Source organism: Hyperolius riggenbachi, chromosome 9 (genome assembly GCF_040937935.1).
Source record: "Hyperolius riggenbachi isolate aHypRig1 chromosome 9, aHypRig1.pri, whole genome shotgun sequence".
Lineage (NCBI taxonomy): Eukaryota > Metazoa > Chordata > Amphibia > Anura > Hyperoliidae > Hyperolius > Hyperolius riggenbachi.
The window spans coordinates 277,005,327-277,022,923 of NC_090654.1; the positions used below are offsets into that span (position 1 = coordinate 277,005,327).

The 17,597-nt window shown below is 47.3% G+C and overlaps 1 protein-coding gene across 1 annotated transcript in view; it reads right to left on the reverse strand.

Annotated features, from left to right (window-relative positions):
- Window positions 1-296: 296 nt before the first annotated feature.
- Window positions 297-17,597, reverse strand: part of RCOR1 (REST corepressor 1) — a 22,639-nt gene continuing 5,338 nt past the window's right edge. The window contains exons 2-8 of the mRNA XM_068254969.1: window positions 15,780-15,898; window positions 12,846-12,924; window positions 11,541-11,735; window positions 9,986-10,063; window positions 8,882-8,939; window positions 6,903-7,135; window positions 297-2,926 (exon numbers count right to left, since the gene is read on the reverse strand). Coding sequence (XP_068111070.1) covers window positions 2,888-2,926; window positions 6,903-7,135; window positions 8,882-8,939; window positions 9,986-10,063; window positions 11,541-11,735; window positions 12,846-12,924; window positions 15,780-15,898 — 801 coding nt within the window. The 3' untranslated portion in view covers window positions 297-2,887. The remainder of the gene's footprint in view (window positions 2,927-6,902; window positions 7,136-8,881; window positions 8,940-9,985; window positions 10,064-11,540; window positions 11,736-12,845; window positions 12,925-15,779; window positions 15,899-17,597) is intronic.

The window sequence follows — 17,597 nt, forward strand, 5'->3', positions numbered from 1 at the left end:
GTTAGCTAGTATAGGTGGCCAGCACCCACCCCCCCCCCCCCCCCGATCGCGCCACTTATACATTACGCAGCCTGGTTCAAGCGATCGGCGCAGCCTCCCCGCACAGCTCCGGTCTGCTCTATGGGGAGGATCGGGACTGCGCATGATGTCATGGCGTCATGCACGCTCCTCCCCATAGAGACCAGAGCTGTGCAGGGAGGCTACGCCGATCGCTGGAACCAGGCTGGGTAATGTGTAAGTGGCGCGATCGGGGGGGGGGGGGGGGGGGTGCTGGCCACCTATACTAGCTAGCCAAGTACTAGCTAACATATTCTGCAGGAATTACATCTAATAGATTTCTCTTGGGGGACTCTGAGGCTACAGAACCTCCTGAGCGCCGTAACGCTTAGGAGGTTAATGCAAACCAAAAAAAAAAAAAGGCAGCTGTTCCATCACAATTTCTTCCAAGGTTCAAACAATCAATATCAAATAAATAAAATACCTTACTAAAGAGAATCTGAAAAAAAAATGAATATATTTCTCTAAATCATAAAAATACACATAGTACAGAACTTTAACAAGACAAACAAAAAAAATCCAAGTTTAACAGACGGTTGCAAAACGCGAAGGCACGTATGAAGACGCATGCATGCAAACCAAAACCATCCGATTAAATAAAAGCATGATCCGCGGCAGAAATAAATTATACGCTCGGCAGCAAAAAGTCTCTGATTCTACAGGTCCAGAAAGTCTGTAAACGCACTCTGAAGAGCACCTGTCTGTACATACAAAGTATTAGAGAGCTATGTACTTTTTACATAGAAAACAACTCGGGGGGAAAAAAAAAAAAAGGTAGTGACCATTTAATTACTGACAATTAAAAGCATCTGGCTTTAGTAAAACAAATTAATAAGATGGTACTTAAAAGAAGTGTAGATCTCAAAAATCAACCGTGAGAGGTAATGCAGATTGTAAAGGTGGTGGTGGGCAGCTTCATGAAGCCCTACCTTAGTGGACCAGACCCGGCAAATCTGCATCAAGGAGACGTCATTTCCGCGGCTTGGTTTCTGCTGATGGACTCGAGTTTGGATTAGACTATTAGCTGTGAGCCTGTGAATATCAGTGGTCAGAGGGCAAGGAGAAGGGGTACTTCATGGGGCTGCAAATCTCCAAATTAAAGGCATGTTGGCAAGTGTGATCTGGGCCTTATTCAGATAGGAGGCTGAAGGTGGTGAATTAATCGCTGATTAGCTGCTCCCCTGCACCGGCCTGGCACTTGTTAGTGTTCGGTACCGGTGGTGGAGAGGCAGCTACCATGCGGACTCACATCTGAGCCCAGCCACTCAGGAGCGACTTGCTGCTCTTATTTGATGCCAGGAAGCCACGTTGCATGTCAAATGCTAACAATCATGGTGTTAGGGCTGTCATTCCCTGCATTACATTGCAGTCGGCAGGTGATGCCAGGAGGCTGGACTGTCCAACAAGTGTGTAGTTCAGCCTACCTTGTGAAAGAGGCCTAACCGTTACCCCATCCTGCTCCCAGCACTCGTCTTTTAAAGCACCGAGTTACACATAAAACAAGTGTCCTTAGCCCAATAGCAGCTTTAAACGAGATGCCTTATTTGAAAGCTACTGGTGCAGTGACAGCCTCTGTCGGCATCTCGTTTGGCTGCCTAGCGTGGCCGTAAGAAGTTGTATTTACCTGTTCCGGACAGCTTCTTCTCTTCCTCCACCAGCGGCTCTGAACTTCCGGCAGGTCTTCTGGGTCCCGATCACATGATATGACGTGATCAGGATTCAGAAGGCCTTGTCGACGTTACTGCATGGTCTCCTGGATCTGGATCACGTCGTATCTAGTGATCGAAACCGAGAAGACATGTCAGGAGTATGTCACTACTGCGGTGGAGAAAGCAGCTGCCAATCCACCCGTCCAGACAGGTAAATATGAGAGCTCCTTGCCGCCACTCTACCCTGCCAGGCTGGGGAATGGCAAACTGGTCTTCACCCAGGAAAATCTGGTTACGTCCTTCCTTTGCTCTGCTGTACGTGCCGAAGCAATAAAAGTAGGACCGCTGCTTACTGAATAAGGATAAGCCTGAAAGGCACAGAAGCCCTTTAAGACTCAGGAAACCCTGTACAAGCCGAAACCTCAATCCACAAAGCTAGAACCCCCCTTTAAAAAACAGTTTTAAAACTAAACACGGGAAATAAAACCTTAAAACACCACCTAAAAATAGGAATAAAAATCAGATCTATCAGTTCATTAATCTTTAGATAAACACTGGGGCTGCGTTACTTCATTTCTGCTGTCTCTTTAAATTCCTGTAGCATTAGGAAACGTGGGAGGCCAACAGCTCTGAAAGTCGGGTGAACCACAATAACTTACTCAGGGGAAAAAAATACAGTTCATTAATGACCAAAGAAAAATCAATTTAAGGGAAAAAAAATTCAAGCAAATTGCGAGTCTCAGCATGAAGCGGTGCGGCGTGTGAATATACGGATGTGTAGGAGGTTCCTCTGTGCGAAAAAGGACTTTTGAGTTAATGCTAAATTGAGGATGTGGCATCCGGAGAGGAAAAAAAACAAAAAAAACCCAAAGTTCATGCGGAACAGAAGAGCGATGGGAACGTTTCTTCCGGGAGGCTATTTACAGAGGGACCGGTGTGTTCCCGCGATAAAGGAAGCAGCTGGTGACACTCCTCATAATTGGTGAAGTGAGCAGAGTCGTCCGTGTGGAGATGATTAAGGCAGATTATGCTGTAAGGGCCGGAGGTCGTTGCACCTATTTGGTAACTAGCTTCTCGTCCACGACACAGGAGGAGCGTAGCTGGTCAAGTCCTGGTTACGGTAAATACCTGACGTCCTGGGTGAAATTGTAAAGTAGTCAAGACTAGCAGTTCTTAGCCTTTCACGAAGGTGGGAATCTGACATCCAGAGGAGAGGCCTGCTGTATGATGCAAAGAGAGAATTAAAATATTACATCACATAAAGGAAGAGTTTGATGCTAGCCATTACAGACATGAGAAAAATGCAGTAATATTAAAGTAAACTTGTAATTAGGCCTGAACGATTTTCAGTTTTTAAACCGAAATCGCGATCAGCGGCATGACGATCTTGAGATCGTCAAAGCCGCGGTTTTCACGCACTGCCGCTTGTATCTGCTCTGCTCTGGCCCCTGCAACATTTCCGCGTGGAGAGCTGCTGTGAAACCGCGGTGAGTGTTGCCCAGCAACCCGCATACACAGACTAACATGCAGGGAGCGGGACGGAGCCATATACTTTCAAACAAGTACCTGCTGCGGGCTCTGGCTGTACAGCTGTGATGGATATGACATGCGAGCGGGGCGGGCACTTGAACTAGGGTGCATACATGCAATCGAGACTTTGGTGCAGTCAGTGATCCCCGTGCACTGCCCCGCCCCCAACCATGTGGTCCCGCTGTCCTCAGGAAGATCCCGCCGGTTTGTGCCTGACCTGCTGAGACAGATATGCAGAGGGCTCAGGCTGCCTGCAGATCGACAGAGGGACAGTGCACCCTCGGACCTGGATTCTATCATCATGTATGTGTTTGTTTTTCTAGCCTGCCCTGTCTGCCTGTGCCTGAAGGGGAGGGGAGGGAGGAGGGCTGGGGGTTCAGCTGGAAACAGTTGAAGGTGAGGTAGGGAGCCCTGGAACTGGATAGTCAGTTGTTAGGGGTGGAGGGGTAGAAACACAATTGTGAAAGGTCTGAAGTAGAAAGACAATTGTGCTTCTTGTTTGTGTGTATTGTAGATACATGATTGTGAGGGGGGTGGCCTGTAGACAATTGTGAGGGGAGGTGGAGGCAGAATACGTTGCTGGGGCTTCCTCCGCCCCCATGCACACCTCTCAGGCCACTCTGTCCCTCTGGCGTCTTGCCTAGTACGCTAGCCAGTTACGCTTTACTGCGCTTGCGCGGCCCGGCTGCGCACATGCCCCTTTCTTGCTCCCGTGGCTGGAAGTGTTCTGCGCAGTTAGTACTGCAAAGGTGCAGAATGCTCCCAACATCAGGAGCGCAAGTGGGGCGTGTGCATGCAGGCAGCATGCGCTGTGAAGTGCAACTGTCCACGACTGGGTAACGTACTGGGCAAGACGGAAGGGGAGAATGGAACAGCCTGGGAGAACGGTACACACTAAAGGGGGGATCTGGTTATATACACTAAAGGGGATCTGGATGGCTAACTTCTACTGTGGCACCTATACTGGCTAACCTGTACTGGGGCATCTATAGCTGGCAAATCTGTACTGGGGGCACCTATAGCTGGCTAATCTGTACTGGGGGAACTCATACTCGCCATCGGAGTGCTGATCCATTGTTGTGTATCAAAAATCGTGAATCGAAATCGCAATTTCTGGGAGAAATCGTGCAATTCAATCTTTTCTTAAAGAGGAACTGTAACGGCAAAACATCCCCTGGGGGGGTACTCACCTTGGGTGGGGGAAGCCTCAGGATCCTAATGAGGCTTCCCACGCCGTCCTCCGTCCCTCGGGGGTCTTGCTGCAGCCCTCCGTACAGACGTGACGTAATATTTACCTTACTGGCTCCTGCGCAGGCGCTCTGACGGCTGTCGGCTCCGAAGTAGGCGGAAATACCCGATCGCCGTCGGGTCCGCTGTACTGCGCAGGCGCAAGTCTCCGGAGCGGACCCGACGGAGTTCGGGTATTTCCGACTATTTCTGAGCCGAAAGCAGCCACAGCGCCCCCGCTGGAGCCAGCAAAGGTAAATATTGAAATTACAGTCGGGCCTGTCGCCGGCTGCAGCGAGACCCCCATGGGACGGAGGACGGCGTGGGAAGCCTCATTAGGATCCGTAGGCTTCCCCCACCCGAGGTGAGTACCCCCCAGGGGATCTTTTTGAAGTTACAGAGTCTCTTTAAAATCGTTCAGGCCTACTTGTAATGAAAAAAAAAAAAAAAAACCTGCTCCTGTGGATTACTTACCTTAGGAGGGGTAAGTACCCCCTCCTCCCCCCCCCCCCCCCGTCCTGTGCAGCACCGATCCAGAGCTGGCACCCCTAATAAATCTGCCGACAGAGGTGTGCAGCTGCAGTAGCGGCTGCAGCGCGTGGCGATATGTACCTCTGCTCTCCACCACAGGCACACTACCAGCTTCCTCTGGGGTTCCATCAAAAATAGCCGAGCGCTATCAGGTCCGTCCCACTGCACAGGTACGAGACACCCACACAGCAGGGAAGACCCTATTGGGCTCAGCCATTCCTGCCGGGAGCCTGAGGGGCAAGTCAGTACTGAGCATGCCCTGGATCATCAGTTAGCATCGCTATGCGGTTTCCTAGCACTGTATCTGTACAGCACTGGGGTCCCTAAGCTGTGTGCACACTAGCAATCCAATCACTACAGATGCACAGGCTGGCAATAATGGCTACATGCAGAACTAGTGTGGAATACACAATATAATTTTATGCGGGACAAGTGTTTTGAGGAGTTTTATAAACTGTGGTACTACTGGAAAAAAGCGGAAGGGTGAAAAATGAGGGCCTGTGTATTTCCTCGTCCTAGAATGACTGTAAAATTAAACAATTGTTGAAAACAAAACATCCCTATGTGATTCCAAAAAACAATATATACATCTTCGATGACAAATTTTAAAACTGATCTTGACACAGATACAATTGCCAACATTTTCAGGAACCTTAAAGTGAACTAGAGACAAAGCACCCTCATGTATTTCACCATATATATCAGTGGGAACATTAGAGAAAACACCTACCCTGCTCTCTGTTTTATCCTTCACTGCTCAGCCTGCTTGTTACAGCCCTGATAAAATCCCAGACTGAGCATTCAGTCTGGATTTGCTCAGGAATCATTATAGCTGAGTCAGTCTTCTCTGATGTCTTTTCAAGCCCAAGCCTGCCCCCTGGTGGCTCTACTATCATGACTCATCAGGGCTGATAACAAGCAGGCTGAGCAGTGAAGGATGTAAGAGTAGGGTAGGTGTTTTCTCTAATGTCCCCACTGATATATATGGTAAAATACATTAGGGTTCTTTGTCTCTGGTTCACTTTAAAGTGAACCCAAGGTGAGAGTTTTATGGAGGCTGCCATATTTAGCTCCTTTTAAGCAATTCCAGTTGCCTGGCTATCTTGCTAATCCTCTGCCTCTAATACATTTAGCCACAGACCCTGAACAAGCATGCAGCAGATCAGGGGTTTCTGACATTGTCAGATCTGACAAGATTAGCTGCATGCTTGTTTCTGGTGTAATTCAGACACTACTGCAGCCAAAGTGATCAGCAGGGCTGCCAGGTAACTGTTACGGTTTAAAAGGAAACAAATACGGCAGCCTCCATATCACTTGCGCCTCAGGTCCACTTTAAAGAGAACCAGAGATGAGGCAACCTCTTGTATTTTACCTTATAAATCAGTGGGAACATGACAGTAAACACCTAATCTGCTCTTTGTTTCATTGTTCTCTGTTTAATGTGACTTTTCACCTCTGATAAGAATCCCCCACTGAGCACTCAGTCTAGCTTTGCTACGGAAAGATTATAGCTGAGTCTGTCTTCTCTGGTGTCTTTTCAAGCCCAAGCCTGCCCCCTTGTGGCTCTGCTATAATGACTCAGCTATAATTATTCCCTGCAAAGCCAGACTGAATGCTAAGTCCGGGATTCTTATCACAGCTGATAACAGACACTTTTAGCAGCGAGGATGAAACAGAGAGCATGGTAAGGGTTTTCTCTAATGTTCTTACTGATCTATATGGTAAAATACACAAGGGTGCTTCGTCTCTGGTTCCCTTTAAGGGTGTAAAAACCCTGGAATGTGAAGTGTGAATGTGAGAACTGCAGATAAACTTGCAACAGTTAATAAAATGGTCATGTGACAGATCGTTTTCTTATCTAACATCTGTAGACCCCTCACAGCACCGCGACGTACAGATTTATATTACCTCGTCCTCTTCATCGGACATCTTCATACCGGCATCCGGTAGTTTTATAGGCTTCTCGTCCGTGCATTCGCCGTTCTCCTCCGACTTGCCATGCTCCGCCTCCCATTCCTGTAAAACTTGATCGATGTTGAAGCGTCTTCTGTAATTCACAAAGAAGTTCTTCACCTGAACAACCGATTTGTTCCCGATTACGTCTGAAATTGCTTGGAAGTCCCGGCCGTATTTTCGGATTGCTGTGGGGTGAAAATAGGACAATCAGTCTTGCAGTTTTGGGTGATGCATCTATTAGAATGCAGCTCGGCAAATGGAGAGCACAATGCTGTACTTTTTCGGGTTTAGAAGGCTTGGCTCAGGTGGGCGACTGCCGGCATTCGGGGGCGTCATTTAATGCCAGGATCGAGAGACACCCGCACTGAGATGAATGGCATTTACTGTCATTTGCCTGCGATTGCGGGATCAATGCAGTGGATTGAATTTTTTCCTAATGTGGTTGCGTTTGGCAGTTCCCTGCCCCCCGCCCAAAACGCATCAGAACATTGGGAATTGCCGTAAAGGCAGAATTGACGCTCGATGGCAGAAAAGCGTTTAGGACCAGCTAAAGAGGTGCCCCCGGAATCCCGTGTGAACTGGCCCTAAATCGCCAACTTCTATGGTGCTCAACAAATAATTATTATACAAACAAGGGCAATACAGATGCTCACTGTACATAAAGCAGCTGTACAGGAAGAGGAAAAAAAAAACCTAGAAGCGTTTCCCCTTCCAAATGCAGATGTGTTTAAACAGATCTGGTCATGTGACCACTGCCAAGATTCACTTTTTTTGAAAATCCTTGCTCCTCTAACCAGTGCTATATTCTGTAGGATGAGGAGTGTCCGAGCTGCTGCTCATTACCCCGCCTGTCATGGTGTGAGACAGAAGAGGCGTGTCCGAGCTGCTGCTCATTACCCCGCCTGTCATGGTGTGAGACGGAAGAGGCGTGTCCGAGCTGCTGCTCATCACCCCACCTGTCATGATGTGGGAGGGAGGAGGTGTGTCTGAGCTGCTGCTCATCACCTCTGTCGTGGTGTGGGAGGGAAGAGGCATGTCTGAGCTGCTGCTCATCACCTGTGGGAGGGAGGTGGTGTGTCTGAGCTGCTGCTCATCACCCCGCCTGTCATGATGTGGGAGGGAGGAGGTGTGTCTGAGCTGCTGCTCATCACCTCTGTCTGTCGTGGTGTGGGAGGGAAGAGGCATGTCTGAGCTGCTGCTCATCACCTGTGGGAGGGAGGTGGTGTGTCTGAGCTGCTGCTCATCACCCCGCCTGTCATGATGTGGGAGGGAGGAGGTGTGTCTGAGCTGCTGCTCATCACCTCTGTCTGTCGTGGTGTGGGAGGGAAGAGGCATGTCTGAGCTGCTGCTCATCACCTGTGGGAGGGAGGAGGTGTGTCTGAGCTGATGCTCATCACCCCGCCTGTCGTGATGTGGGAGGGAAGAGGCGTGTCTGAGCTGCTGCTCATCACCCCACCTGTCATGATGTGGGAGGGAGGAGGTGTGTCTGAGCTGCTGCTCATCACCTGTGGGAGGGAAGAGGCGTGTCTGAGCTGCTGCTCATCACCCCGCCTGGCGTGATGTGGGAGGGAGGAGGTGTGTCTGAGCTGCTGCTCATCACTACTGCTTATCATAATGTGCAAGGGCTTCATCAGGTGCTGATACAGCGAAGATATGAACAGACCCTCCTTTTGGGATGAGGTTGGTGCTGACTACTCAAACAGCTGTATACAAACTTGCATGCAAGCCAGTATTTGCATCTCACTGACCATCTCTGCTAGAACAGAGTACAGAATCAGAGCAATTCCCTCCAGCTGTCATCTCAATATTGTGTAGCCATATTGGAAGGGGGGGTGGGGGGTCCCGGCGCTGGAGTGTCATGGTGGACCACCAAGCCTCAGGATTGTCCAGAGGTTTTCGTCAGTATCATGGTATCATGAACTCTACTGTACCTTGAACAGCGAGCAGCTGTTCCTCTGTTGTCCAGCGAGCGTTAAATTTCTGTGGAACCTAAAAAGCAAAGGGGACGAGTTACTAAAACCTGGACAGATGCATTAAGAACTGCACGGGAGAATGTCAAAAACTAATAAAAGTTACGCCAGTTTTGTAGTGTATTTAAAATAATATTGCAATAAAAAACACATTAAGTTCTCAGAACTCTAGGACTACCTATTAGAGATGGTCATCAAGATGCTAATAATTTAGGCTTGCAGGCAAATTGAATGCAAACTGCAGCTTGGAACTGCCCAGTCTGCAGCAAACCTCCAGACTGCATGTCAGGACCGCCCACAACTCTGCTGCAACCCTCCCGACTGAGCTCAGGACCGCCCACAACTCTGCAACCCTCCCGACTGAGCTCAGGACCGCCCACAACTCTGCAACCCTCCCGACTGAGCTCAGGACCGCCCACAACTCTGCAACCCTCCCGACTGAGCTCAGGACCGCCCACAACTCTGCAACCCTCCCGACTGAGCTCAGGACCGCCCACAACTCTGCAACCCTCCCGACTGAGCTCAGGACCGCCTACAACTCTGCATCAACCCTCCCGACTGAGCTCAGGACTGCCACAACTGCTGCAACCCTCCCGACTAAGCTCAGGACCGCCACAACTGCTGCAACCCTACCGACTGAGCTCAGGACCGCCCACAACTCTGCAACCCTCCCAACTGAGCTCAGGACCGCCCACAACTCTGCATCAACCCTCCCGACTGAGCTCAGGACTGCCACAACTGCTGCAACCCTCCCGACTGAGCTCAGGACCGCCCACAACTCTGCATCAACCCTCCCGACTGAGCTCAGGACCGCCCACAACTCTGCATCAACCCTCCCGACTGAGCTCAGGACCGCCCACAACTCTGCATCAACCCTCCCGTCTGAGCTCAGGACCGCCCACAACTCTGCAGCAACCCTCCAGAGAAGGAGAGAACCCCACAAGGCTCCCAGAATCCTCTGCACCTCCGCTCCCAGAATCTCCGGCACCCCAGAATCCTCTGCACCCCCCCAAGGTCCCCAGAATCCTCTGCATCCCCAAGACCCCCAAAATCCTCTGTACATACCTCAGTAACTCTGAATTCATCCACTCCACCCTGCAGCTTCTCTTTCAGTGCACTGTTTGTCTGCTTGATATTCTGGATCTAAAAAGACAAATGAGGTTTTTAGGTCAAGAAACGGGCAGGCAAAAGGCAACCTCTCTGTTGAGCAGCATTTACTGAAGGTGGCTTCTGATAAATGATGACTCATCTGCACAGGCTCAGGGTAACTTCAGAGAAAAAAAAGAAACTTTAACCTCCCTGGCGGTAAGCCTGACAGTGTCTGGCTAGCCGCCGCAGGGGATCGCTTGGCCCCGGGAGGATTTTTAGAAAAAATAAAATGGGTTTTATTTTCTTCAGCTAGCACGTGGCTAGCTAACTATGCACCCCAAGTGCCCCCGGTCCCCTGCGATCGCCGCCGTAATACATACCCACCCCCCCCAGGGATCCCACAATGGTGCAGCCTCCCAATCAGCTCCAGGCTTCGCTATTGGGAGGATCGGGACTGCACATGATGTCATGTCCAATCGTCACCATAGCGACGAGTGAAGCTAATTGGGAAGCTGCGTTCTTGCGGGATCGCGGACGGGTAAATATTACCGGCGGCGATCGGGGGAAGGGGGGCCTCAGACCGTTGCCGGGGGACTTCCCGCACATAGCTAGCTAGCCTAGTGCTAGCTAAGTGATACAAAACATTTTTTATTTTAAAAAAATCCCTCCCGCGGACGCAGCCACTGCATCTGCGTATCGCCAGGGAGGTTAAAGAACTGAATGTTCACATTTCATACATGTCAGCCAACCAGAGCCAACCTCTTCATTAGGATAATGAACATACAGTATATGTAGGACTGTACACACACTAGTATTGTACGAATACGGTTTCCTTATTGGGAAGCATTAGAGTCCCGTGGAACGGAACACCCTCCAAACAAAGGCGCTGAACTGCTTTGGACGGCATTATTCCTCATTCGGAAACCCGGATTCGAACAACACTAACATACACGTGTTCATCTCAAGTCACTTCAGGTACCCTTTAACAGCAGATTTATTTAGAGGCTTGCAAGTGCTCCAGGCCAACTTATTTATTTAATTTACTTGTTATTTCCTTGCTTCTAACTAGTACTACTGTAAATATGTATTTATGGCCACTTGTCACAAGGGGGCAGTGTGAGACAATAAAAGGACATTTGTTTTCAGTTTTTATATTTTCTGTTAGCAGAGAGAGATCAAAGCATTCCAAGAATTTACAGCATGACGAGTTCTGCCGACTGAGATCAAAAGCAGCACACTTTTATCACACGAGATAATTGTATTGAAGCTGCTAATGGGTTAGCTTGCACCCTAGGCTTAGTTTTGCATTATCTTGTGCTGGGAGTAAGGAATTCTTATTCACTTCGCCTTTCCCATATATTATAGATATTCATAGTCACTGGATGTCTTCCCTTATAAGATATGAAAAAGGTTCAAGTGGTTCACTTTCAGATATTGAGAGCTCTGCCCCGCCTCTGACAAATTAGGGGCGGCGACAATAATTCCAAGGTGCGCAGCGTGGCACGCAGATCTGACATGGGCAGCGGCTCACCTGTCTCTTTATGGAGACGAGTTCCATGTCCAGTTGCTTCAGCATGGTGGTGGCGGCGTTGGCATTGGCAGATATGGCTCCCACATCCTCCGCGGAGAGGAACATCCCTTTCGGGGGCTTCCACTTGGCTCTGTTCTTGGCTTGCGAGGGATGCTTCTCCTTCTTTATGTGCTGGACGGTTTCGGGTTTGGGAGACTGCAAAGCAGAGAGTGATTGGTGAGAAACCAGCGAATCGGCTCCAACATTGCTCAAGTCAGAAGAATGTCCTCATCTGTAGAGATGGCCAGAGGAGATGATCCACGATATGCAAATTTAATAAAACTTGGAAATGGGCTGATCAAGTAAACTTCCTGTCAAGGAACACAGAGGCATGGTCCCTGGTCCGTGACATGCCTCTGTGTTCCCTATGCGCTTTCTGACACCCCCCCCCCCCCCTCCAAAGAAATAGCCAGCATGCAGCTTGTCGGCAGTCTCGAGAGGAAAGAGCATCCCGTGCACGAGAGGCACTCCTGCGAAATCCCGACTGGGGGCGTTCCCAACAACCCTTTCCCAGCTCAGATTGGTCAGCTCTGCCTCTGCCCCGCCTCCCTGTACTCTGCTCTGTGATGAGACAGCAGAGCTCACAGCGTCGCGACCCCACGGCGGTAATTGAGGCTACCCGATCCGGCAGCATTTATTTAAAGCCAATGGGTACCGATCAAAAAAAGGAAAAGTCAGATACTCACCTAAGGAGAGGGAAGGCTCGGTCCTAATGAGCCATCCCTCTCCTCTCCCGGTGCCCTCGGTGCTGCGCTGGCTCCCCCGTTCGCGTCCGCCGCCGCAGGGACTTCGGGAGCACTCGGGCTTCCGAAAGACGGGCCGCTCCATACTACGTACGCGTGAGCGCGTCATAGAGGGCGCTCTCGCATGCGTAGTATGGAGCGGCCGCGTCATCGGGAGCCCGAGTGCTCCCGAAAGCATGCGGAAGTGGCAGTATTTGACCGAACTGGTCGAATACTGCCACGGGGAATCCTGCACGGGACCGGGCACCGGGAGAGGAGAGGGAAGGCTCATTAGGACCGAGCCTTCCCTCTCCTTAGGTGAGTATCTGACTTTTCCTTTTTTTGAAAGGTAAACATTCACTTTAACAAAAGTTCCCTCCTCGGGTCCTCCAATTTTAATTAGGACTATTTCAAACTACATAGAATTTGCATAACATTTGCATCAACTCAGACTTATTGGCATCTCATGGAGCTTCCGTAGTGATGACACTGGTGTATTTTCACCTTTACATCAGCCAAGCTATGAGATAAAATGTATACACACCTTACACTTGGGCTCCTTCTGGGGGTCAGTCTCCACAGCAGCTGTCGGGATCCCATTGGGTTCTTCCATCTCATCTCCACTAAGAATATGAAACAAATATTTTTAAGGTAGGACAGATAATTGCATAACTAAAGACCACTTATTGAATCAAATCTGAAGCAAAACAACAAAAACCAACAAACTTATCATATAATGAATTGTATGTGTAGAACGGATAATAGAACAGAACATTAGTAGCTAAGAGTCATTTTTTTTTTCATTTATATAGCTTTCTTTTTAGAACATTGCATCTTTCTTTCACATTTGCAGTTTACAAACTACTGTCTGTATTTTAAAGTGGATCCGAAAAACTTTTACTCATTGCATAATTGTGTTCCTTGCATATAGTTTATAGGGCATTCCTCAAGCCCAATACTTTTGTTTTGTTTTAATACTCTAATTCCCTATAAACTAAACAAGCCTCGCCCACAGCTTCTCCAGCACCTAGACGCTCTCAGACCCATGTAGCAAGGGCTCATGGGAGCTCAGTCTGGGCAGGAGGAGGAGAGGTTACTAGACAGAGATTTCAGAGGCAGAGGGGAGGAGAGGAGAGTGAAGTTTCCACAGGCTGAGGGCTGGAGATGCAGAGCAGCTTGCCTGTGTGTAATGTTTACAAACAGAACATGGCTGCTGTCATTGTATCACATGAATAAATAATCATATTCTGTTGAAGCTGTTTGCAGCTAGATTTGCTGTGTAAACTATCTAAACTTTAGATAAGATATATAGACAAGTTACTTGTTATAGTTAGTTTTTCATCTTTGATCTGCTTTAAACCAGAGCAGAACTAATGACCCTTTGAACTTTCCTGCAGTAAAACCTCATCTCACCCTGTCTTTTACTGTTGATTGATTGTTTCAGTGCTTCAGAAAACAGGACTGAATTCAACCAACTCTCCCTGTACTGGAAAACAATATGGAACTCTTTTCTTTGCTACTTATGTTCTATTTCTTAGCTGTAGTACACATACAATCCATTATCTCATAAGTTTATTTTCACTTCTGGTTTGCTTTAACCAACATACAGATCTTCCTTCAACAAAAGGGGAGCAGATGCCCATAAGAATGGCAGCAGGGGGTTTAGGGCAAAACTCAGAACACCTATAATTGCTGTGTCCTTACAGTGTGTCTCCAGGTTACCGCCGGGCTCTGCTGTCCCCCATACAAAAAAAAAAAAAAAAACACACTAAAGGCTAGCGACACGCAGATGGTCGCTAGTCTGTTATTTACCTCTGCCCTGTCATTCAGCATTGCTCCCGCCCCTCCTGTATAGCGTTGCTCCCTGCCCGTGTCTCTTCCCTCCCCGCCTCCGTAAGCTTCCTCCAATCGGCTGAGTGGCAGCCAAAAAGGTAGACCGCAGACTAGCGACAGTCTGCGTGGCTCTTGCCTGGCGGTTTTTAGAATGGGGCACAGCAGAGCCCGGGGGAGCCTGGGGGCACACTAAGGACACAGAGGCTGCTCATTGTATACAGAATGTGCCTCTGTGTCCTAATAGGATTTTACAAACCCACCTCGGGTTCTCTTTAAAGGAATACGGAGGTGAAAATATACTAAGGAGAGAAACGTGTATGTACAGTGCCAAGCATACAGATAACTAGACTGTTTTCCTTTTCTACCTGAAAAGGAGTTAAAGAGGAACTGTCGCGAAAATCTGAACATTTAAAAACGCATACAAATAAGTACATTTCTTCCAGAGTAAAATGAGCCATAAATTACTTTTCTCCTATGTTGCTGTCACTTACAGTAGGGAGTAGAAATCTGACATTACCAACAGGTTTTGGGTTCGTCCATCTCCTCATGGGGTATTCTCAGCATGGCCTTTATTCTTTATAAAGAAATTGCCTGAAAATTATTACTAATACAAAGATGCTGGCCAGCCTCCCTGCTCGCTACACACTATTTTGGCAGTTGGATGAAGCAACTGCCATTCACTAAGTGCTTTTAAAAATAAAGAAACCCCCCCCCCCCCCCCCAATGAGGAGATGAGCTGGTCAAAAATCTGTCGCTTCTGAAAGATTTCTACTACCTACTGTAAGTGACAGCAACATAGGAGAGAAGTAATTTATGGCTCATTTTACTCTGGGAGAAATGTACTTATTTGTATGCGTTTTAAATTTGTGACAGTTCCTCTTTAACATTCAGGTATGCAAGTGACAGTTTCTCTGGCTGATAAGGAATTACAGCCATAAATAGATTTCCTCACATAGACCAGCTTCTGAGTGCAGAGGATAAAGAAGAATAGGTCAATAGTTTCTAGATTTTTGTTCTGGCATACTTCAAAGACTGTCATTATACAGAGACAATAAAAGACTAAAAGTAGATTTAAACAAAAAAAAAAGTGAATCTGTCGCATAGCTAAAAATTCAGGTTTAGGAATAGGAAGATAAATATATAGTAATAATAGTAACTGCTGTCACAATATCCCAGCATGCATCGGTGTAGCAGAAAACTTCTGGCATAGTCACATGATCAGAAGCCAGAATGAGGAGAAAAGTGTCTCCAAGTCACACAACTCCTACAGCTTAATGTGTAGCTGGAAATTCTGGCCGCAGTTGCCTTTTAAAAACTGCTTCCTGTTCAAAACAAAAAAAAAAAAAAGGGGGCAAGCTGGGTTTGTTGTGCAGAGGAGGCATCAGACAGCACTCAGGCAAGTCGTAATGCAGTTGACAAAAGCCACCAGCTGGACAGATAATGCAGGCAGTTATGTTGCTATGGATATTTTCCCCGTGTTTCAAGAGCCGCTTTAGATTATTCCTGCCGTGATTCACAAAAGACGCTTCTCCGCGTAAAGTGCGGCTTCTGGCAACACAAAGCGCGCCGGGCGATATCGAGCAGAGATGCGGGAACAGAAAAATACATAAAGAGGCGTTTAAGAGAACCTTTCATTACGGCTTACCTTCCCTCGCGCTCCCGCTTCTGCTTGCGAGCGTGGCGGTCCATCACGCTGGTCTTGGAACGGGTTTTCTTCCAAGAATAGTAGAACTTAACCAAGCTTGCAATGGTCTTATCTGGAAGCTGTGAAGAGGCAGGAGAAAAGGGTTAGCGGGAAGGAAGAATTCAGGCCTAGGAACACTTATTATTGATTTATAAAGTGCCAACATATTCCGTGGCGCTGTAACACTAGAAAGGTTACTTTGGTGGAAGCCACACAACTAGAAGGTTTATTATCCAACAAGTGCGTGACAGCCAGATTATCATAGTAATAATTCCAGCATTTGTATAGCTCTTTTCTCCTGTTGGGACTCAAAGCGCTTGTGAGGCAGCCACTGGAGCGCACTCAGTAGGCTGTAGCAGTGCTGGGAAATCTTGCCCAAGAACTCCTTACTGAATAGATGGTGGCTTACTGAACAGGAAGAGCCAAGATTTGAACCCAGGTCTCCTGTGTCAGAGGCAGAGCCCTGAACTCAGAACTTCATCTTTTCTCTAAAAGATAAGCAACAGCATAATAACCTTTAACCATTTCTGCCGCCCGGACATGATGTTCACGTCCAGGCGGCTGCTCTGCTGTGGTGCCGCGATCGCACCCCCATGCTGTCCTGGGATCAGTGAACGGGAACATGGTTCCCGATCACCGATCCGTGTCCCCAGCAGAAAAACCGAAGCACTTGTGCTTCCGGTTAACGAGAAGCAAAAGGAGAAAGAAAAAAAAAAAAAAAAAAAACGCATCTTGTGGCCAAATAGTAAAACTACATCTACATATTTTTTACATTACAATTTACATATATAATAACATTAAAAATGAACTGTTTATTTCCCACACCAAGATATTACCCAAATAAAATTTTTAATGGAAAAAAAAAAATTACAATTAACAACAAAAAAAAAAAAACGACAAATAGTTACCTAAGGGTCTGAACTTTTTAAATATGCATGTGAAGGGGGTATACTACAAACATTTTTTAAATTATAAGCTTGTAAATAGTGATGGACGCAAAATGGAAAAAAGGCACCTTTATTTCCAAATAAAATATTGGCACCATACATTGTGATAGGGACAACATTTAAATGGTGTCATAACAGACAAACGGGCAAATAAAATACATAGCTTTTAATTATGGTAGCGTGGATTTTAAAGCTATAATGGACAAAAACTGAGAAATAATGAATTTTTTCCATTTTTTCTTATTTATCCTTTAAAATGATTTTATAAAAAAATAATTCTTAACAAAATGTACCACCCAAAGAAAGCCTAATTGGTGGCGGAAAAAAGATACAGATCAATAAATTGTGATAAGTAGTGATAAAGTTATTAGTGAATAAATGGGAGGTGAAAATTGCTCTGATGCATAAGGTGAAAAATCCCCGCAGGCTGAAATGGTTAAAAGAAAAAAAAAAAAAACAACAACAAAAAAAAACACATTTCTTTGTTACAGTCAATACAAATCCTGAAATAAATCTGCACTGTTTCTACTTCCTGCTTTCATGGAAGCAGATATTGGGTTAACATCCAGTGCTTTCAAATGATCTTATCTGCCATGGCAGTCAGGTGACACATGGGAGAGGATTACAACTTGTGATTAGTCACAGATGAGGGGGGATTAGACTAAACTTTATATACATACAACGTGCATTTCTCTTGGTTTTCCTTCTGTCCTGTGCAAGAGTTCAGGTCCACTTTCACAGGAAGGAATAATTCAGGCCTAGGAACACTAGAAATGTTACTCTGGTGGAGACCATAAACTTAGACACAACTACAAGGATTATGATCCATCAG